At 49.9% G+C, this 22722-nt stretch overlaps 1 protein-coding gene across 8 annotated transcripts in view; it reads right to left on the reverse strand.

Annotated features, from left to right (window-relative positions):
• Positions 1–22722, reverse strand: part of bbs9 (Bardet-Biedl syndrome 9) — a 689521-nt gene that overhangs the window by 336705 nt on the left and 330094 nt on the right. For all 8 annotated transcript variants that reach the window (XR_010975118.1, XM_068032600.1, XM_068032602.1 and 5 more), the window contains one exon: positions 20474–20656. Coding sequence is in view for 7 of the 8 variants with exons in the window: in XM_068032600.1 (XP_067888701.1) it covers positions 20474–20656 (183 nt within the window). In the remaining variant the exon portion in view is untranslated. The remainder of the gene's footprint in view (positions 1–20473; positions 20657–22722) is intronic.

Below are 22722 nucleotides of genomic sequence, written 5' to 3' on the forward strand. Positions count from 1 at the left end.
ATTCAGTTTAAGCAAAATCTTTTTAGCCTGATAAATCTGAATCTCACTTAAACAGTTAGCCTCCTTTTCTCTTGATATTAACAGGCCTAATTCCTAAGTAATCAGAAATCCTTTATAACAACCATAGAAAAGTTACTGCACACAAGGAGGCCACACAGCCCATTGCGTCTGTGCACCTCAATCTAATCCCACCTTCCAGCACCTGGTCCGTAGCCTTGCAGGTTCCAGCACTTCAGGTGCAGGTCCAAGTAACTTTTAAGAGTTGAGGGTTTCTGCCTCCACCACTGACCCGGGCAGCGAATTCCAGACACCCATCACCCTCTGAGTGAAAAATTGTTTCCTCATGTCCCCTCTAATGCTTCTACCAATCACCTTAAATCTGTTCCCCCTGGTAATTGACCTCTCCACTAGGGGAAACAGGTCCTTCCTGTCTACTCTATCTAGGCCCCTCATAATTTTGTACACCTCAATTAAGTCACCCCTCAGCCTCCTCTGTTCGAAGGAGAACAACCTTAGCCGATCCAATCTTTCCTCATAGCTGCAACTTTCAAGTCATGGCAACATTCTTGTAAATCTCCTCTGTAATCTCTCCAGGACAATTATGTCCTTCCTGTAATGTGATGACCAGAACTGTACGCAATACTCCAGCTGTGGCCTAACCAGCACTTTATACAGTTCCAGCATTTCATCCCTGCTTTTGTATTCTGTACCTCGGCTAATAAATGAAAGCATTCCATATTTAAAACATTTTTTTTATTCGTTCATGGGATGTGGACATCACTGGCTAGGCCAGCATTTATTGCCCATCCCTAATTGCCCTTGAGAAGGTGGTGAGCTGCCTAATTGAACGGCTGCAGTCCACGTGGGATAGGTACACCCACAGTGCTGTAAGGGAGTTCCAGGATTTTGACCCAATGACAGTGAAGGAACGACGATATAGTTCCAAGTCAGGATGATGTGTGGCTTGGAGGGGAACTTGCAGGTGGTGATGCTCCCATGCATCTGCTGCCCTTGTCCTTCGAGGTGGTAGAGGTCACAGGTTTGGAAGGTGCTGTCGAAGGAGCCTTGGTGCGTTGCTGCAGTGCATCTTGTAGATGGTACACGCTGCTGCCATTGTGCGTCGGTGTTGGAGGGAGCAAATGTTTGTGGATGGGGTGTCAATCAAGTGGGCTGCTTTGTTCTGGATGGTATCAAGCTTCTTGAGTGTTGTTGGGATTGCACCCATCCAGACAAGTGGGAAGTATTGCATCACACTCCTGACTTGTACCTTGTAGATGGCAGGCTTTGGGGAGTCAGGAGGTGAGTTAGTCGCCGCAGGATTCCTATCCTCACCTGCTCTTGTAGCCATGGGATTTATATGACTTGCCTTCTTCACCACTTTATCTACCTGTCCTGCCACCTTCAGGGACCTGTGGACATGCACTCCAAGGTCTCTCACTTCTTCTACCTCTCTCAATATCCTCCTGTTTATTGTGTATTCTTTTGCTTCGTTTGCCCTCCCCAAATGCATTACCTCACACGTCTCCGGATTGAATTCTATTTGCCTCTTTTCTGCCCACTCAACCAAACCATTGATATAATTCTGGAATCTACAGCTATCCTCTTCACTATCAACTACACAGCCAATTTTTGTGTCATCTGCAAATTTCCCAATCATGCCTCCCACATTTAAGTCCAAATCATGAATATATGCCACAAACAGCAAGGAACCCAACACTGAGCCCTGTGCACCGCCACTGGAAACAGCTTTCCATTTGCATAAACATCTGTTGACTACTACCCTTTGTTTCCCAACCCTGAGCCAATTTTGGATCCAGGTTCTGCTGAACGGTCACAGACCTGAAACGTTAACTTTGTTTCTCTCTCTACATATGCTGCCAGACCTGCTGAGTATTTCCAGCACTTTTTGTTTTGGATCCAACTTGCCGCATTCCCCTGTATCCCATGGGCTTTTATTTTTCTGACCAGTCTGTCATTTGGGACCTTGTCAAATGTGCTACTAAAATCCATGTAGACCACATCCACTGCACCACCCTCATCAATCCTCCTTGTTACTTCCTCAAAAAATTCAATTAGTTAATAAGACACGACATTCCCTTAACAAATCCATGCTGGCTATCCCTGATTAATCGGTGCCTTTCTAAGTGGCAGTTTATCCTATATCTCAGAATTGATTCTAATATTTTGCCCACCACCGAGGTCAGACTGACCTGCCTATGGTACAACGCTCGCAGGCCTCCAATCCTCTGGTACCTCACCTGTATCTAGTGAGGATTTGAAGATGCTCCCCACAGCATCCATTATTTCCTCCCTGGCTTCCTTTAACAACCTGGGATACAATCCATCTGGCCCTGGCGAATTATCCACTTTCAAGGATGTCAGACCCTCTAATACTTCCTTTTTCATTATGCTTATCGTATCTATTTCACACTCCTCCTCTATTACTACAATGTCTGCATCATCCCTCTCCTTTGTGAAGACAAAGACATAACTCATTAAGAACCCTGCCCACAACTTGGCATCCACACACAAGTTCCCTTGTACATCTCTGATAGGCCCCACCCTTTCCTTAGTTATTCTCTTGCTCTTAAGGTACTGATAAAATATCTTTGGGGTTTCCTTGACTTTATCTGCCAATAATTTTTCATGTCCTCTCTTTGCTTTCCTAATTTCCTTTTTTACTTCCCCCCTGCACTTTCTATACTCTTCTAGGCTTTCTAAAGTAATAAGTTTTTTGTGACTGTCGTAGGCTTTCTTTTTCTGCTTTATCTCACCCAATATGCTTCTAGATAACCAGGGGTCTCTAGATTTGGCCATACCAACCTTTATCTTTGTGGGGACATGTCTACACTGTGCCTGCAGAATACCGCTTTTGAATGCCTCCCACTGATTTGCCACTGATTTTCCTTCAAGTAGCTGTATCCAGTCCACTTTCACCAGATCACTTCTCAGCTTCGTAAAATTTGCCTTCTCCCAATTTAGAATTTTTACTCCTGTTCTATCTTTGTTCTTTTCCATGATTATGCTAAAACTATTAGTATTATGGTCACTATCTCCAAAATAGTCACCCACTACTACTTCATCCACTTGCCCAGCTTCATTTCTGAAGACTAAATCTAGAATTGCGCCCCCTCTCATTGGGCTTGTTACGTGCTGGCCAAAAAAGTTCTCTTGAATGCACTTCAAGAAATATGTACCATCTGTGCCGTCACAATGTTTGTAGCCCAGTTGATATTAGGGTATTTGAAATCCCCAACTATTCTTCCCCTATAGTTTTTGCATTCAGAAATTTGCTTACATATTTGTTCTTCTGCCTCCCTCTCACTATTTGGGGTTCTATAGTACACTCCTAGTCATGTGGCTGCACCTTTTTCATTTCTGAGCTCAACCTATATGGCCTCATTTGATGATTCATTTAGCATATCATCCCTCCTCACAGCTGTTATTGATTCCTTAACTAATAATGCTACACTCCCCCCTTTTTTTATTCCCCTCTCTATCCCACCTGAAAACTCTATATCCAGGGATGCTGAGCTGCCATTTTTGCCCCTCTTTAAGTCAAGTTTCTGTTATAGCAATGATATCATGTTGTCAAGTGTTTATCTGTGCTCTCAGCTCATCGGCTTTATTTGCTATACTCCTTGCGTTTAAATAAATATCCTTTAATACTGCCAAATTCTTGTGCTGCACACTTTATAATCTTTGCTTCTTCTGTCTTTCAGAGTCACTCGCTAATTTTCTGCCTCCCGTTCCCTGCCCTGAATTTGCCCTATCTGAAATTGTCCTCAAGTTCCCATCCCCCTGCCAAACTAGTCGAAACCATCCCCAACAGCACCAGCAAACCTTCCTGAAAGGATATTCTTCACAGTCCTGTTCAGGTGTAGACCGTCTGGCTTGTACAGGTCCCACCTTCCCCAGAAGTGGTCCCAATGTCCCATAAATCTGAAGCCCTCCATCCTGCACCATCTCTCCAGGCACGCATTCATCTGGTGTATTCTCCTATTTCTGTACTCACTAGCATGTGGCCTTGGAAGTAATCCGGTGATTACTACCCTTGAGGTCCTGCTTGCTAATCTCTTTCCAAACTCCCTAAACTCAGCCTGCAGGACTTCACCCCTTTTTCTACCTAGATCATTAGTATCAATGTGGACCATGACCTCTGGCTGTGCACCCTCACCCTCCAGAATGCTCTGTAGCCGCTCGGTGATATCCATGACCCTTGCACCAAGGAAGCAATATACCATCCTGGAATCACGTCTGCGACCACAGAAACATCTGTCTGTTCCCCTAACTATAGAATCACCTACCACTATTGCTCTCTTGTCTTTTCTCCTCCCCCCCTGCACAGCTGAGCCACCCATGGTGCTCTGGTCATGACTCTCGCTGCACTCTCCAGAGGAACCCTCTCTCCCATCTTTATTCAGAACTGTATACCTGTTATAAAGTGGGATGCTTTCCGGGGACTCCTGCACTACCTGCCTTGTCCTTCTTGTCTGTCTGGCAGCCACCCAGTCCCTCTTAGGCTCCGGGGTGACTACCTCCTGAAACGTGCTATCCACATAGTTCTCTGTCTCCCGGATGCACCACAGCGACTCCAGCCGTCTCTCGAGTTCCGAAACCCGGGGCACAAGCTTCTGCAGCTGTCGACACTTCCTGCAGATGTGTTTGTCAAAGACACATGGTGTGTCCATGACTTCCCACATACGACAGGAGGCACATTTTACTCGGCCTTAGGGATTTCCCGTGATGTCATTGATTTTTTTTTCACTTTTCAAACCCAGTCCAGTCGCCGACACAGACTGCTTCTCCGGTCTCCCAGTAAGCGAGGGCCTCGAGCTCTGCTCTCGATTTATAGCTCCCACGTCCACTGACTGCCTCTCTGCTCTCCCAGGTGAGTGTGAGCCTCGAGCCCTGGTCTTGATTTATAGCTCCCGCTCCAGATCCAATTCCACCCAGGTCCACAGACTGCTGCTCCGCTCTTCCAAAGCACTTCACAGCCAATTAATTATTTTGAAATGCAGTCATTATAATGTAGCAAAGCGTGACAGCCAGTTTGTGCATAGCAAGATCCTACAAACAAGCAAATCAAATGATCTCTCAATCAGTTTTTGTTGCTATTGGTTAAGGGATGACCCTGGGAGAACTCCCTGATCTTCTTCAAATAGTGCCATAGAACTTTTTATAACCACCAGAATACGCAGGCAGGTTTCATCTGAAAAACATCATGTCATGCAATGTAGAACTCCCTCAGCGTCAACCCTGATTAGATGCTCAAGTGTTAAATTCAGTTTACCTTACCATGAAGAGATTTGAGGCAAAGAGAAATAAACAGTAACAAGAGCTTGAAGCTCTTAGCTAATGTCATTGCAAATAATAAAGAAACTTAGCCACATATTGCTGGCTCCAAAGATAAATGCAACATCGCCAGTTAGCATTCATATAGCACCTTTAACATAGAAAAACAGAGGTGTAATCAAACAAAGATACACTGATGCAAAGAAGGAAATATGACCAACAATTTGAACAGACATGAGTTTTAAGAAGGAGAGGGCGGTGGAGAGATGGAGCAGTTTAAAGACAGAATTACAGAGTGTGGGGCCCAGCTGCCTGAAGGCACAGCCGCAAATATTAGGGGAAAAGGTGCAAAGACGTACAGGAGACCAGGGACAGAAGACAGAGTTCAGAGGATGACAGAGGGGGATGGATATAGGGCTGCAGAAGATCCAGGGATAGGGAGGGATGAGGCCATGAAAGGATTTAAATCAGAGGATAACAATTGACATGTTGGATGACCAAGAGCCAGTGAAGGTCAGTGGGAACAAGGTTATTGAATGAGCAGGACTTGGTGTAAGGTGGGAGACTGGCAGCAGAGTTTTAATTGAGATGATGTTTATTTATTTTTATTATTTCACGGTATGTGGGCGTCTCTGGCCAGGCCAGCATTGTTGCCCATCCCCAATTGCCCTCGAGAAGGTGGTGATGAGCCGCCTTCTTGAACCGCTGCAGTCCATGTGGGGTAGGTATACCCACAGTGCTGTTAGGAAGGGAGTTCCAGGATTTTGACCCAGCAACAGTGAAGGAATAACGATATAGTTCCAAGTCAGGATGGTGTGTGGCTTGGAGGGGAACTTGCAGGTGGTGGTGTTCTCATGCATCTGCTGCCTTTGTCCTTCGAGGTGGTAGAGATCGCGGGTTTGGAAGGTGCTGTCGAAGGAGTCTTGGTGAGTTGCTACAATGCATCTTGTAGACGGTACACACTGCTGCCACTGTGCGTCGGTGGTTGAGGGAGTGAATGTTGAAGGTTGTGGATGGGGTGCCCCAATCAAATGGACTGCTTTGTCCTGGATGGTGTCAAGCTTCTTGAGTCTTTTTGGAGCTGCACCCATCAAGGTAAGTAGACAGTATTCCATCACACTCCTGACTTGTGCCTCGTAGATGATAGACAGGTTTTAGGGAGTCAGGTGGTGAGTTACTCGCCGCAGAATTCCCAGCTTCTGACCTGCTCTTGTAGCCATGGTATTTATATGGCTGGTCCAGTTCAGTTTCTGCTCAATGGTAACCCCAAGGATGTTGATAGTTGGGGAGTCAGCGAAGGTAATGCCATTGAATGTCAAGGGGAGACGGCTGGATTCTCTCTTGTTGGAGATGGTCATTGCCTGGCACTTGTGTGGCGCGAATGTTACTTGCCACTTATCAGCTCAAGCCTGAATGTTGTCCAGGTCTTGGTGTATCTGGACACAGACTGCTTCAGTATCTGGGGAGTCATGACTGGTGCTGAACATTGTGCAATCATCAGCGAACATCCCCACTTCTGACCTTATAATTGATGAAGCAGCTGAAGATGGTTGGGCCTAGGACACTACCCTGAGGAACTCCTGCAGTGATGTCCTGGAACTGAGACGATTGACCTTCAACAACCACAACCATCTTCCTTTGCGCTAGGTATGATTCCAACCAGTGGAGATTTTTCCCCCTGATTCCCATTGACCTCAGTTTTGTTCGGGCTCCTTGATGCCATACTCGGTCAAATGCTGCCTTGATGTCAAGGGCAGTCACTCTTACCTCACTTCTTGAGTTCAGCTCTTTCGTCCATGTTTGGGCCAAGGGTATAATGAGGTCAGGAGCTGAGTGGCATTGGCGGAACCCAAACTGCACGTCAATTATCAGGTTATTGCTGAGTAAGTGACACTTGATAGTACTGTTGATGACACCTTCCATCACTTTGCTGATGATTGAGAGTAGACTAATGGGGCGGTAATTGGCCGGGTTGGATTTGTCCTGCTTTTCGTGGACAGGACATGCCTGGGCAATTTTCCACATCGTCGGGTAGATGCCCAGTGTGGTAGCTGTACTGGAACAGCTTGGCTAAGGGCACAACCAGTTCTGGAGCATATCCTTCAGTACTATTGCCAGAATGTTGTCAGGGCCCATAGCCTTTGCAGTATCCAATACCATCAGTCCTTTCTTGATATTATGTGGAGTGAATCAAATTGGCTGAAGACTGGCATCTGTGATGCTGGGGACCTGAGGAGGATGCCGAAATGTATCATTCACTCGGCACTTTTAGCTGAAGATGGTTGCAAATGCTTCAGCCTTGTCTTTTGTACTGATGTGCTGGGCTCCCATCATTGAGGATGGGGATATTTGTGGAGCCTCCTCCTCCTGTCAGTCGTTTAATTGTCCATCACCATTCATTACAGGATGTGACAGGACTGCAGAGCTTAGATATGGAAGGAAGAGAATAGGAGGCTGGCCAGGAGATCAGTGGACTAATATAGTTGCAAAGTGATAAAAGACCTGGATGACCAGTACTTGCAGTAGATGGGCTGAGGCAGGCTTAGGTGGGAAATGAGTACACTTTGTGATGGACAGGGTATGGGGTCAGAAACTCAGCGCAGGGTCGATTAGAACCATGAGGATACAAACAGTGCAATCCAGCTTAAACAGAGGCCAGGCCCGGGAGCTGGGCAGAAAAACTGAAATCAGTGGAAAGGGTACAAGGTTCATGATGGGGGCCAATCTTACCAATGTTCGGCTGAAGGAAATTGCAGCTCATCCAACGTTGGGTGTTGGGCAAGCATTCTGACAACATATACGCTGTGCGTGGTTACGACTGGTGCTGGAAGGGTTGAGCTGGGTGCTGTCAATGTACACCTGGAAGCTGATCCTGCACCTGCATATGATGTTATCAAGGGGCACCATGTAGATGAGTAAAAGGAAGGGGCCAGGGAAAGATCTGTGCTGGACTCAAGGTACTGGTTGCAAGGGAGGGAATATAAGTCATTGCTTATGTTCTGGCTACAATTTGATAGGTAAGAGTAGAACCAAGCAACGCACTTCCACTGTACTGCACAATGGGCAGCATTAGAGGAGGATAGTGTAGTCAACCATGGCCAAAGGCTGCAGAAAAGTTGAGGAGGAATAATTCCCCATAGTCACAAGCACAGGGGATGTATTTTAAGACTTATTCAGATGGTTTCACTGCTGCGGCAGGAGCTGAAACCTGACTGGATAGGTTTGAACATGGAGTTGTGGAACAGATTGGCATGGAATTGGGAAGGCAACAGCACGTTCAAGGACTTTATGGAGTCTTAAGGGAGATTTGAAATGGGGCATGAACAGGGAGGTCGAGTGTGGAGTTTTTGAAAGATGGATGATGACATTGTTTCTCAAAGGGAGCGGTACAGTCTCAAAGGAGGAGGAGTCATTTACAATGTCAGCCAGTACAGGGGCCAGGAAGGGAAGTGGATTAGTTAGTCATTTAGTAGGAAAGGGGTCAAGCGAGTATGTGATTGGTCTCATGAAAGGGAAGAATTTGGAGGTGGTATGAGAAGAGATGGAAGATTGAGGCACGGGTTCAGGCTAGGACAGGTGTAAGCCTGGAGGGAAGGTTTGTTTGGTGGGAAAAGGGAAGAGGAGTGAAGCAGCAGAGATAGCTGAATAGATTATTTCAACCTGATTGACAAAAAAGTACATGAGTTCGTCACACTAGTTGTTGGAGGCAAGGGTACAAAGGGCAAGGGAGAGGAGGTTAAGGAGGTGGTTGGTGTTGGACAAAAGAGGACAGGGGTATCTTCTGGATGGTCCTGTACTATTGGAAGAGGAGCCTGAGGCTCAACAGCACTTGATGTCATTTAAGGCAATGACTTCAATAAATCAGATGAAACATTTTATGCAGTCTCCTCGTTTCTGCATGCTTGGAGAAGGCAGTGTGGGAAGAGTAGTGAGTAGACTGCAGAGACTTGGAATGCCTATAGTGTCACATGTGGTTGTGTTGTTGAGCGAGTAATAGTTTTCTGTATCAAGCTAGTGACAGATTTGTCTTGAAAGGAAGAGTGATGAGTCAGATTATCTGAACACTGAGGACAAATTGAGTTGACTGATGGAGCCTTGAGGGCTGTTGGCATCAGAAAATTCATTAAGCCTTACAAGAGAAACTTGTTTTCTGAGGCAGTTAGAAACTTAAATACTTTTCTGTATATATTTGCTTGAACAAAACTTATTCAAGAACTGGGAATAAAATATCTCTTCTGCAGTGAAAAAGCATCCAATAGCCGTTTGTCTGATTTAATTTTGTTAAAGCCAGAAAACATTTGACCAGAGTCTGTGAGAAAAGATCTCTATGAAATTAATGATGGGTTTTATAGAAACTCGTCGAACATTCACTTCACCCACTTTTCAGCCCTGCAGAGCGAAAGGGAGGAACTACACCCTATACAGGAACGGACAAAACAAATTATTGTGCAGAAGATTTTTGACCACGTAGGGAAAAAGAACAAAAGGCTTCATACAGTGTCTTAAGTCATCAAAGCAATTCAGAGCACTTCATATAACAAAGAACTTCTGGCGTGCAGTGGTTTGTTGATCTCCTGCACCAGCAATATTCCACAAAGAGCAATCTGGTGATGAAGCTGTGAATTCATTTTCCCAGTGGTGAGGCTGAAGGAGGATTGGTGGCTAAAGCAGCAGGACATTTCTTCTCCGAGTAGTGCTGCAAGATCTTCACTGAACTGGCAGGTTGCACCATCCAGAGCCAGAATCACTGACACTTCACTCTGAACGAGAGGGGGGGCGGTCGAGAGGGGGGGCGGTCGAGAGGGGGGGCGGTCGAGAGGGGGGGCGGTCGAGAGGGGGGGCGGTCGAGAGGGGGGGCGGTCGAGAGGGGGGGCGGTCGAGAGGGGGGGCGGTCGAGGGGGGGCGGTCGAGGGGGGGCGGTCGAGGGGGGGCGGTCGAGAGGGGGCGGTCGAGAGGGGGCGGTCGAGAGGGGGGCGGTCGAGAGGGGGGCGGTCGAGAGGGGGGCGGTCGAGAGGGGGGCGGTCGAGAGGGGGGCGGTCGAGAGGGGGGCGGTCGAGAGGGGGGCGGTCGAGAGGGGGGCGGTCGAGAGGGGGGCGGTCGAGAGGGGGGCGGTCGAGAGGGGGGCGGTCGAGAGGGGGGCGGTCGAGAGGGGGGCGGTCGAGAGGGGGGCGGTCGAGAGGGGGGCGGTCGAGAGGGGGGCGGTCGAGAGGGGGGCGGTCGAGAGGGGGGCGGTCGAGAGGGGGGCGGTCGAGAGGGGGGCGGTCGAGAGGGGGGCGGTCGAGAGGGGGGCGGTCGAGAGGGGGGCGGTCGAGAGGGGGGCGGTCGAGAGGGGGGCGGTCGAGAGGGGGGCGGTCGAGAGGAGGGGCGGTCGAGAGGGGGGCGGTCGAGAGGGGGGCGGTCGAGAGGGGGGCGGTCGAGAGGGGGGCGGTCGAGAGGGGGGGGCGGTGTAAGAGGGGTAGGTCGAGAGAGGGTTAGGTCGAGAGAGGTGTAGGTTGAGAGGAATAAGTCGAGGGGGGCGGTCGAAGGTGAGCATTGTCGAGAGAGGGTGGGGTCGAGACGGGGGGGGTCGAGACGGCGGGGGGGTCGAGACGGCGGGGGGGGGGTCGAGACAGGGGGGCGAGACGGGGGGGGCGAGACGGGGGGGGTCGAGACGGGGGGGGTCGAGACGGGGGGGGGGTCGAGACGGGGGTGGGGGGGTCGAGACGGGGGGGTCGAGACGGGGGGGGGTCGAGACGGGGGGGGGTCGAGACGGGGGGGGGGTCGAGACGGGGGGGGCGAGACGGGGGGGGGTCGAGACGGGGGGGGTCGAGACGGGGGGGGGGTGCTCGAGACGGGGGGGGTCGAGACGGGGGGGGGGGGTTGGTCGAGACGGTGGGGGGGAAACAGGGGGGGCTTGAAATGGGGAGGGTCGAGAGAGGGGGGTCGAGAGAGGGGAGTGTCGAGAGAGGGGGGCGTGAGAGGGGGGGTCGAGAGAGGGGGGGTCGAGAGAGGGGCGTCGAGAGAGGGGCGTCGAGAGAGGGGCGTCGAGAGAGGGGCGTCGAGAGAGGGGCGTCGAGAGAGGGGCGTCGAGAGAGGGGCGTCGAGAGAGGGGCGTCGAGAGAGGGGGTTTCGAGAGAGGGGGTTTCGAGAGAGGGGGTTTCGAGAGAGGGGGTTTCGAGAGAGGGGGTTTCGAGAGAGGGGGTTTCGAGAGAAGGGGTTTCGAGAGAGGGGGGTCGAGAGAGGGGTGTCGCGACAGGGGGGTCGCGAGAGGGGGGGGTCGAGAGAGGGGGGGTCGCGAGAGGGGGGGTCGCGAGAGGGGGGTCGCGAGAGGGGGGTCGCGAGAGGGGGGTCGCGAGAGGGGGGTCGCGAGAGGTGGTCAAGAGGAGGGGTCAAGAGGAGGGGGGCGAGAGGAGGGGTCGAGAGGAGGTGGTCGAGAGGAGGGGGTCGAGAGGAGGGGGTCGAGAGGAGGGGGTCGAGAGGAGGGGGTCGAGAGGAGGGGGTCGGGAGGAGGGGGTCGGGCGGAGGGGGTCGGGCGGAGGGGGTCGGGAGGAGGGGGGTCGGGAGGAGGGGGTCGGGAGGAGGGGCGTCGAGAGAGGGGCGTCGAGAGAGGGGCGTCGAGAGAGGGGCGTCGAGAGAGGGGCGTCGAGAGAGAGGCGTCGAGAGAGGGGCGTCGAGAGAGGGGCGTCGAGAGAGGGGCGTCGAGAGAGGGGCGTCGAGAGGGGGGCGTCGAGAGGGGGGCGTCGAGAGGGGGGCTTCGAGAGAGGGGGTTTCGAGAGAGGGGGTTTCGAGAGAGGGGGTTTCGAGAGAGGGGGTTTCGAGAGAGGGGGGTCGAGAGAGGGGGGTCGAGAGAGGGGGGTCGAGAGAGGGGGGTCGAGAGAGGGGGGTCGAGAGAGGGGGGGTCGAGAGAGGGGGGTCGAGAGAGGGGTGTCACGACAGGGGGGGTCGCGAGAGGGGGGGTCGAGAGAGGGGGGGTCGCGAGAGGGGGGGTCGCGAGAGGGGGATCGCGAGGGGGGGGTCACGAGAGGGGGGTCGCGAGAGGTGGTCAAGAGGAGGGGTCAAGAGGAGGGGTCAAGAGGAGGGGTCAAGAGGAGGGGTCAAGAGGAGGGGTCAAGAGGAGGGGTCAAGAGGAGGGGGGCGAGAGGAGGGGTCAAGAGGAGGTGGTCGAGAGGAGGGGGTCGAGAGGAGGGGGTCGAGAGGAGGGGGTCGGGAGGAGGGGGTCGGGAGGAGGGGGTCGGGAGGAGGGGGTCGGGAGGAGGGGGTCGGGATGAGGGGGTCGGGAGGAGGGGGTCGGGAGGAAGGGGTCGGGAGGAGGGGGTCGGGAGGAGGGGGTCGGGAGGAGGGGGTCGGGAGGAGGGGGTCGGGAGGAGGGGGTCGGGAGGAGGGGGTCGGGAGGAGGGGGTTAGAGCAGGGGGTGTTGAGAGAGGGGTGGGTTGAGCGGTTCGCAAGAAGTGGGGCTCGAGGGAAGGGGGTCTAGAGAAGTGGGGGCCGGGGGGGGGGGGAGAAGGTCGAGAGTGGGGGTTCGAGATGGAGAGCGTTCGAGAGAGGGGGGGTCGAGAGGGGGGTTCAAAAAGGTGAGTTGAGGGGGGGTCTAGAGAAGAGAGGGTCGAGAGGAGGGGGTCGGGAGAAGCTCGAGGTGTGTCAAGGGAAGGGGGCTCGAGAGAAGAGGGGGTCGAGAGAAGGAAGGTGTCGAGAGAAGGGGTGTCGAGAGAAGGGTGTGGGGGGATGAGAGCAGGGGGTGTTGAGAGAGGGGTGGTGGAGAGGGGTTGAGAGAGGGGTTTCGAGAGAGGGGGGATCGAGAGAGGGGGGGGTCGAGAGAGGGGGGGGTCGAGAGGGGGGGGGTCGAGAGAGGGGGGGGTCGAGAGAGGGGGGGGTCGAGAGAGGGGGGGGTCGAGAGAGGGGGGGTCGAGAGAGGGGGGGTCGAGAGAGGGGGGCAGTTCGAGAGATGGGGGCAGTTCGAGAGATGGGGGCAGTTCGAGAGATGGGGGGGTCGAGAGAGGGGGGGGTCGAGAGAGGGGGGGTCGAGAGGGGGGGGTCGAGAGGGGGGGTCGAGAGGGGGGGTCGAGAGGGGGGGGGTCGAGAGGGGGGGGGTCGAGAGGGGGGGGGTCGAGAGGGGGGGTCGAGAGAGGGGGTCGAGAGAGGGGGGGTCGAGAGAGGGGGGGTCGAGAGAGGGGGGGTCGAGAGAGGGGGGGGTCGAGAGAGGGGGGGGTCGAGAGAGGGGGGTCGAGAGAGGGGGGGTCGAGAGAGGGGGGTCGAGAGAGGGGGGGGTCGAGAGAGGGGGGGTCGAGAGAGGGGGGTCGAGAGAGGGGGGTCGAGAGAGGGGGGTCGAGAGAGGGGGAGTCGAGAGGGGGTCAAAATGGGGGGTCGAGAGAAGGGCGTTCGAGAGAAGTGGGGGTCGAGAGAAGGGGGGGTCGAGAGAAGGGGTGGGGGTGTTAGAGCAGGGGGTGTTGAGAGAGGGGTGATCGAAAGAGGGGTCGGGGGGTCGAGAGAAGGGAGGGGTCGAGAGGGGTGTCTGATCTTCAATTGTTTGATCATATTATGATTTTCTAAGTGCATAGTTAAGACTTCCTTAATAATAGATTCTAGCATTTTTCCGATGACTGATGTCAGGCTGACTGGCCTGAGGTCCCTGTTTTCTCTCTTCCTCTTTGCTTGAATAGTGGCGTTACATTTGCTAACTTCCGATCAGCTGGGACCATTCCAGAATCTGGAAAACTTTGAAAAATCATGACCAAAGCATCAACTATCTCTGCAGCTCTCTCTCTAAGATGTGAGCCATCAGGTCCTACGGATTTGTCAGATTTTAGTCCTTAAGTTACTCCAGTACTTTTTCTCTGCTGATATTAATTACCTTAATTTCCTCATTCTTATTAGCCCTGATAGAACCCTCTATTTCTGGTTTGTAACTTCTACTGTGAAGACGGACACAAAATTTTTGTTGAATGTCTCTTCCAATTCCTCATTTTCCATGATAGTTTCTCCTATCTCTGGTTCTAAGGAATCGACGTTTACTTGAGCTACTCTCCTCCTTTTTATATACTTGTAAAAGCTCTTACAATCTGTTTTTATATTCCTGGCTAGTTTACTCTCATATTCTATTGTTTCCCTTTTTATCAACTTTTTGGTGGCCCTTTGCTAGTTTCTAAAATACTCTTAATCCTCAGCCTTACTACTATTCTTTGCAACATTCTCAGCCTCTTCGTTTATTCTAAAACTACCCTTAACTTGCTTAGTATGTCATGAATGGACCATTCTTGTTGAATTTGTGTTTTTTAATGGAGTGTACTTCTGTTGAACATTTTGAATTGTTTCTTTAAATGTTTCCCACCGTTCATTTACCCTTTAGTCTATTTACCCAATCAATCGTGACCAGCTTTCTTCTCAAACAAAGCAAATACCACTGATATAAGTTTAAGATTAGTGTTTGGGAATGGAGTATGTCATTTTCAAACTTAATACAGATTTCAATTGTATTATGATCAAGGCAGCAGTTGACCGAGTATGGCATCAAGAAACCCTAGCAAAATTCAAGTCAATGGGAAGTGGGTGGGGGAGAAAACTCTCCACTGGTTGAAATCATATCGAGCACAAAGGAAAATGGTTGTGGTTGTTGGAGGCCAATCATCTTAACATGTTGCAGGAGTTCCTCAGGGCAGTGTCCTAGGCCAACCATCTTCAGCTGCTTCATCAATGACCTTCCTTCCATCATAAAGTCAGAAGTGGGAATGTTTGCTGATGCTGACACGGTGTTCAGTACCATTCACAACTCTTCAGATACTGAAGCAGTCCATGCCTGCATGCAGCAATACCTGGACAATATTCAGGCTTGGGTCAAGGAGTGGCGAGCAATGATCACCTCCAACAGAGAGAATCTAACCATCTCCCCTTGACATTCAACTGCATTACCATTGCTGAATATCTCACCATCAACATTCTGGATGTTGCCATTGACCAGAAACTGAACTGAATCAACCATATAAATACTGCAGCTACAAGAGCAGGTTAGAGACTGTGAATTCTGCAGTGGGTAACTCACCTCCTGACTCCACAAAGCCTGTCCACCAACTCCAAGGTGCAAGTCAGGAGTGTGATGGAATACTCTCCACTTGCCAGGATGAGTGGAGCTCCAACACTCAAGAAGCACAACACCATCCAGGACAAGCAGCCTGCTTGATTGGCACCCCATCCACCACCTTCAACATTCACTCTCTTCCACCACCGACGCACAGTGGCAGCAATGTGTACTATCTACAAGATGCACTGCAGCAATTCACCACGCCTCCTTCGACCTCTACCACCTAAAAGGACAAGGACAGCAGATACATGGGCACACCACCACCTAAAAGTTCCCCTCCAAGTCACACACCATCATGACTTGGAAATATATTGCCGTTCTTTCACTGTCACTGAGTCAAAATCCTTCCTAAGAGCACTGTGGATGTACCTAGATCACATGGACTGCAGCTGTTCAAGGAGGCAGATCATCACTCCCTTCTGAAGGGCAATTAGGGATGGGCAATAAATACTGGCCTTGCCAGCGACGCTCACAGCTCATGAACAAATAAAAGATAGCCATGCCATCTGAAACATTAAAGGAGGTGGGAGATCTATGAGAGATGGTTTTGTGAACATGTCAATAAATTTATACATGGTTTTCTTTTTTGCATTGTAAATGTGATGAATTTTGTTGGATATCGCTCATTTGAATAGATAGATTTTTGGATTCTAAGGGAATCAAGGGCGATGAGGATCAGACGGGAAAGTGGAGCTGAGGTCGAAGAGTACCCATGATCCGAACATATATACATACATTCGAACATATGAATTAGGAGTAGGAGTAGCCCATTCGGCCCCTCGAGCCTGCTCTGCCATTTGATAAGATCATGGCTGATCTGAATGTGGCCTCAGCTCTACTTTCCTGTCTACCCCCTATACACTTTGACTCCCTTGTCAACCAAGAATCTATCGAACTCCGCCTTCAAAATATCAATGACTAACACCTGCAACAATTATGGCTGCACAATCCAAATAGCTGGTATTTAAATTGTGGGATTACATAACTTTGTTCTGGATCTGTGTAACATCCTATAGTACCGCAGCAGACCTTAAATGAAGTAACTACTAGCAAAGACAGAAGTTTTCTTTTGGGCCTCCTTATCTCGAGAGACAATGGATACGCGCCTGGAGGTGGTCAGTGGTTTGTGAAGCAGCGCCTGGAGTGGCTATAAAGGCCAATTCTGGAGTAACAGGCTCTTCCACAGGTGCTGCAGAGAAATTTGTTTGTTGGGGCTGTTGCACAGTTGGCTGTCCCCTTGCGCCTCTGTCTTTTATCCTGCCAACTACTAAGTCTCTTCGACTCGCCACAATTTAGCCCTGTCTTTATGGCTGCCCGCCAGCTCTGGCGAATGCTGGCAACTGACTCCCACGACTTGTGATCAATGTCACACGATTTCATGTCGCGTTTGCAGACGTCTTTATAACGGAGACATGGACGGCCGGTGGGTCTGATACCAGTGGCGAGCTCGCTGTACAATGTGTCTTTGGGGATCCTGCCATCTTCCATGCGGCTCACATGGCCAAGCCATCTCAAGCGCCGCTGACTCAGTAGTGTGTATAAGCTGGGGATGTTGGCCGCTTCAAGGACTTCTGTGTTGGAGATATAGTCCTGCCACCTGATGCCAAGTATTCTCCGAAGGCAGCGAAGATGGAATGAATTGAGACGTCGCTCTTGGCTGGCATACGTTGTCCAGGCCTCGCTGCCGTAGAGCAAGGTGCTGAGGACACAGGCCTGATACACTCGGACTTTTGTGTTCCGTGTCAGTGCGCCATTTTCCCACACTCTCTTGGCCAGTCTGAACATAGCAGTGGAAGCCTTACCCATGCGCTTGTTGATTTCTGCATCTAGAGACAGGTTACTGGTGATAGTTGAGCCTAGGTAGGTGAACTCTTGAACCACTTCCAGAGCGTGGTCGCCAATATTGATGGATGGAGCATTTCTGACATCCTGCCCCATGATGTTCGTTTTCTTGAGGCTGATGGTTAGGCCAAATTCATTGCAGGCAGACGCAAACCTGTCGATGAGACTCTGCAGGCATTCTTCAGTGTGAGATGTTAAAGCAGCATCGTCAGCAAAGAGGAGTTCTCTGATGAGGACTTTCCGTACTTTGGACTTCGCTCTTAGACGGGCAAGGTTGAACAACCTGCCCCCTGATCTTGTGTGGAGGAAAATTCCTTCTTCAGAGGATTTGAACGCATGTGAAAGCAGCAGGGAGAAGAAAATCCCAAAAAGTGTGGGTGCGAGAACACAGCCCTGTTTCACACCACTCAGGATAGGAAAGGGCTCTGATGAGGAGCCACCATGTTGAATTGTGCCTTTCATATTGTCATGGAATGAGGTGATGATACTTAGTAGCTTTGGTGGACATCCGATCTTTTCTAGTAGTCTGAAGAGACCACGTCTGCTGACGAGGTCAAAGGCTTTGGTGAGATCAATGAAAGCAATGTAGAGGGGCATCTGTTGTTCACGGCATTTCTCCTGTATCTGACGAAGGGAGAACAGCATGTCAATAGTCGATCTTTCTGCACGAAAGCCACACTGTGCCTCAGGGTAGACGCGCTCGGCCAGCTTCTGGAGCCTGTTCAGAGCGACTCGAGCAAAGACTTTCCCCACTATGCTGAGCAGGGAGATTCCACGGTAGTTGTTGCAGTCACCGCGGTCACCTTTGTTTTTATAGAGGGTGATGATGTTGGCATCGCGCATGTCCTGGGGTACTGCTCCCTCGTCCCAGCACAGGCATAGCAGTTCATGTAGTGCTGAGAGTATAGCAGGCTTGGCACTCTTGATTATTTCAGGGGTAATGCTGTCCTTCCCAGGGGCTTTTCCGCTGGCTAGGGAATCAATGGCATCACTGAGTTCCGATTTGGTTGGCTGTATGTCCAGCTCATCCATGACTGGTAGAGGCTGGGCTGCATTGAGGGCAGTCTCAGTGACAGCATTCTCCCTGGAGTACAGTTCTAGGTAGTGCTCAACCCAGCGGTCCATCTGTTTGCGTTGGTCAGTGATTATGTCCCCCGATTTAGATTTGAGGGGGGTGATCTTCTTGATGGTTGGCCCAAGAGCTCTCTTCATGCCATCATACATTCCTCTGATGTTTCCGGTGTCTGAGGCCAGCTGAATATGACTGCATAGGTGTTGCCAGTAGTCGTTTGCGCAACGCCTAGCTGTTCTTTGTGCAGTACTTCTGGCTGCTTTAAGTGCTGCGGATGTTAAATCGCTGGGGGCTTTCTTGTAGTTCAAAAGTGCAATGCGCTTAACGGCTATGACAGGTTCCAGCTCTTCATTATGAGATTGAAACCAGTCTGCATTTCTCTTCGCACTTTTGCCGTAGGTGGTCAAAGCTGACTCATAGATGGCGTCTCTGATGTGGGCCCACTTGGTCTCAGCATCCCCTGTGGGAGTGTTTTGAAGGGCTGTTACAAGTGAATTTAGAAATTTTTGTAACAGCTGTGGGTGAGAAATTCTGCTCGTGTTGATGCGCGGGTGGCCCTTCTGCTTGGAATGATGCAACTTCTTTGGTCTGAGTCTAACCTTGCTGCACACCAGGGAGTGGTCGGTGTCGCAGTCCGCACTGTGGAAGCTGCGTGTGATTTGAACACTGTTTAAGGCGGCTCGCCTTGTGACAATGAGGTCTAGCTGGTGCCAACGACGTGATCTTGGGTGCCTCCATGAAACCTGGTGACAGGGTTTAGTGTGAAAGAACGAGTTGGTGATGCAGAGGTTATGATAGGTACACAACTCAAGCAGTCTCTGCCCGTTCTCATTCATCCTTCCAACGCCATAGCGCCCAAGGCAGGAGGGCCATGAGTCATGGTCGGCCCCAACCCTGGCATTAAAGTCCCCCAGCAGGAATAGGTGTTCGGTGTTGGGGATGCTGCTAATGATGTTATGGAGTTGTTCATAGAACTGGTCTTTAGCTTCAGGTGCGGAACAGAGTGTTGGAGCATAGATGCTGAGTAGGTGTACTGGACCAGAGGTGGTGAGCAGTCGGATGGACAGTATGCGTTCCGAGCCATTTGAGGGAGGCTCTATCATGCTGAGCAAGGAGTTTCTGATGGCGAAGCCCACTCCATGCTGTCTTGGTTCTTCAGGATCCCTGCCCTGCCAGAAGAAGGTGTAGTCTTGCTCTGCTAGAGAGCCACTCGCGGGGAGGCGAGTCTCCTGAAGTGCTGCAATGTCCACATTGATAGCAAAGACAGAAGTATATCTTCCATTTAAAGCTAGTTGTAAGTGGTGATCATTTTAATTCTGTGTATTTATAAACAGATTATGGACTGCTTGCGATAGACCATCAATAACACAACAGCAATAGAATGTGGTCATGTTTGACTGTGACATTAACTACATGGCTTTTGCTTCCATTCAGCAATTCTTTGTGAAGAGTGGATGAGTTCTGAGGATACGATCAGTAGCATCAATTCTAGAAAGAGTTGGCCAACTTCTGGTTTTGTATTTTGGATCAGTAGTGCATATGGAACAGATTCCCAGCAAAAGCAGTTGACATGTTGACTAACGCCTTCAAAAACAAAAGGGAAGCTGAACATATCCAGTTGGAAACTGGGATAACCGAAGATTACTGGAATAGGTATCAACTGAGACATCAAATATCCCACAGGATGGTGCTTTTGTGTTGCTGAAGCACAGGGTTGTTATCTACAGAGAGCAGGATTGAAGAGCAGCGCTGGGAAGATACATAAAGTTTCTGCAATTTTACTGAACTACCTTTGGGGATCAGGGAGCATTGATGCAAAATTTTCTCTTGACAGATTAAGTTGATGCCCTGTCATGATACACAATACATGATCTGTGGAAAGGAGATGCTAGATGGGCCAATTAACCATTTATTGAATTACTGGGTTATGTTCTTAGGAAAATGTATTTAAGGTGGTGCTAATTTTTATTTTCATTTGCACAATACTGCACTTCTCATTTAAACATAAATTTTACAATTATGATTTCTGTGAAGTACAAATGGATACCCTAAGAATCCCTACTTATGAAAAGCCATATTTAGAAATAACTTACCAGCGAAGAACTCAGTGCAATTTGGAGAACATCTGCAGCATCAAATGGTTAGCAAAAGTGTTCATGAATGAACTTCGCTGCAGAGAGATCATATATTCTACAATCTTACAGGGCACTTACTAATTCCTGGGTATCCTGCATCAGTGGTAGAAATGTAATCTTCAGTATGGTCATCTGATCTATGCTCAAGTCTTGCCACAGGCCAATCAACTGGACCAACAGCTGGGTGCCACTCTTCAGCCTGGTGAAGGCTTGGTACAGGTTGGCCTGATTCTCCTCTGCAGCATCAGTTAGAGCTGTAAGCTGAAACAAATGCAACAGTAAGTATATCATATTTATTCAAATAATAAACTTTATATTTTCAACAGAATATACTGTTTTCTGACACAGTATGTAGACAGGCCAACCAGGGGCAATGCCACATTGGATTTGGTACTGGGTAATGAACCCGGCCAGGTGTTAGATTTAGATGTCGGTGAGCACTTTGGTGATAATGATCACAATTCGGTTAGGTTTACCTTAGCAATGGGCAGGGACAGGTATATACCGCAGGGCAAAAATTATAGCTGGGGGAAAGGAAATTATGATTATGATGCGATTAGGCAAGATTTAGGATGCGTAGGATGGGGAAGGAAACTGCAGGGGATGGGAACAATCGAAATGTGGAGCTTATTCAAGGAGCAGCTAATGCGTGTCCTTGATAAGTATGTACCTGTGAGGCAGGGAGGAAGTTGTCGAGCGAGGGAGCCGTGGTTTACTAAAGAAGTTGAAGCGCTTGTCAAGAGGAAGAAGGCGGCTTATGTTAGGATGAGACGTGAAGGCTCAGTTAGGGCGCTTGAGAGTTACAAGCTAGCCAGGAAGGATCTAAAGGGAGAGCGAAGAAGAGCAAGGAGAGGACACGAGAAGTCATTGGCAGATAGGATCAAGGAAAACCCTAAGGCTTTCTATAGGTATATCAGGAATAAAAGAATGACTAGAGTTAGATTAGGGCCAATCAAGGATAGTAGTGGGAATCAGAGGAGGTAGGGGAAGTGTTAAATGAATATTTTGCGTCAGTATTTACAGTAGAGAAAGAAAATGTTGTCGAGGAGAATACTGAGATTCAGGCTACTAGGCTAGATGGGATTGAGGTTCACAAGGAGGAGGTGTTATCAATTTTGGAAAGTGTGAAAATAGATAAGTCCCCTGGGCCAGATGGGATTTATCCTAGGATTCTCTGGGAAGCTAGGGAGGAGATTGCAGAGCCTTTCTCCCTGATCTTTATGTCATCATTGTCAACAGGAATAGTGCCGGAAGACTGGAGGATAGCAAATGTTGTCCCTTTGTTCAAGAAGGGGAGTAGAGACAGCCCTGGTAATTATAGACCTGTGAGCCTTACTTCGGTTGTGGGTAAAATGTTGGAAAAGGTTATAAGAGACAGGATTTATAATCATCTTGAAAAGAATAAGTTCATTAGCGATAGTCAGCACGGTTTTGTGAAGGGTAGGTCGTGCCTCACAAACCTTATTGAGTTTTTCGAGAAGGTGACCAAACAGGTGGATGAGGGTAAAGCAGTGGATGTGGTGTATATGGATTTCAGTAAGGCGTTTGATAAGGTTCCCCATGGTAGGCTATTGCAGAAAATACGGAAGTATGGGGTTGAAGGTGATTTAGAGCTTTGGATCAGAAATTGGCTAGCTGAAAGAAGACAGAGGGTGGTGGTTGATGGCAAATGTTCATCCTGGAGTTTAGTTACTAGTAGTGTACCGCAAGGATCTGTTTTGGGGCCACTGCTGTTTGTCATTTTTATAAATGACCTGGAAGAGGGTGTAGAAGGGTGGGTTAGTAAATTTGCGGATGACACTAAGGTCGGTGGAGTTGTGGATAGTGCCGAAGGATGTTGTAGGTTACAGAGGGACATAGATAGGCTGCAGAGCTGGGCTGAGAGATGGCAAATGGAGTTTAATGCGGAAAAGTGCGAGGTGATTCACTTTGGAAGGAGTAACAGGAATGCAGAGTACTGGGCTAATGGGAAGATTCTTGGTAGTGTAGATGAACAGAGAGATCTTGATGTCCAGGTGCATAAATCCCTGAAGGTTGCTCCCCAGGTTAATAGGGCTGTTAAGAAGGCATATGGTGTGTTAGCTTTTATTAGTAGGGGGATCGAGTTTCAGAGCCACGAGGTCATGCTGCAGCTGTACAAAACTCTGGTGAGACCGCACCTGGAGTATTGCGTGCAGTTCTGGTCACCGCATTATAGGAAGGATGTGGAAGCTATGGAAAGGGTGCAGAGGAGATTTACTAGGATGTTGCCTGGTATGGAGGGAAGGTCTTACGAGGAAAGGCTGAGGGACTTGAGGTTGTTTTCGTTGGAGAGAAGGAGGAGGAGA

Source organism: Heterodontus francisci, chromosome 5 (assembly GCF_036365525.1).
Source record: "Heterodontus francisci isolate sHetFra1 chromosome 5, sHetFra1.hap1, whole genome shotgun sequence".
Taxonomy (NCBI): domain Eukaryota; kingdom Metazoa; phylum Chordata; class Chondrichthyes; order Heterodontiformes; family Heterodontidae; genus Heterodontus; species Heterodontus francisci.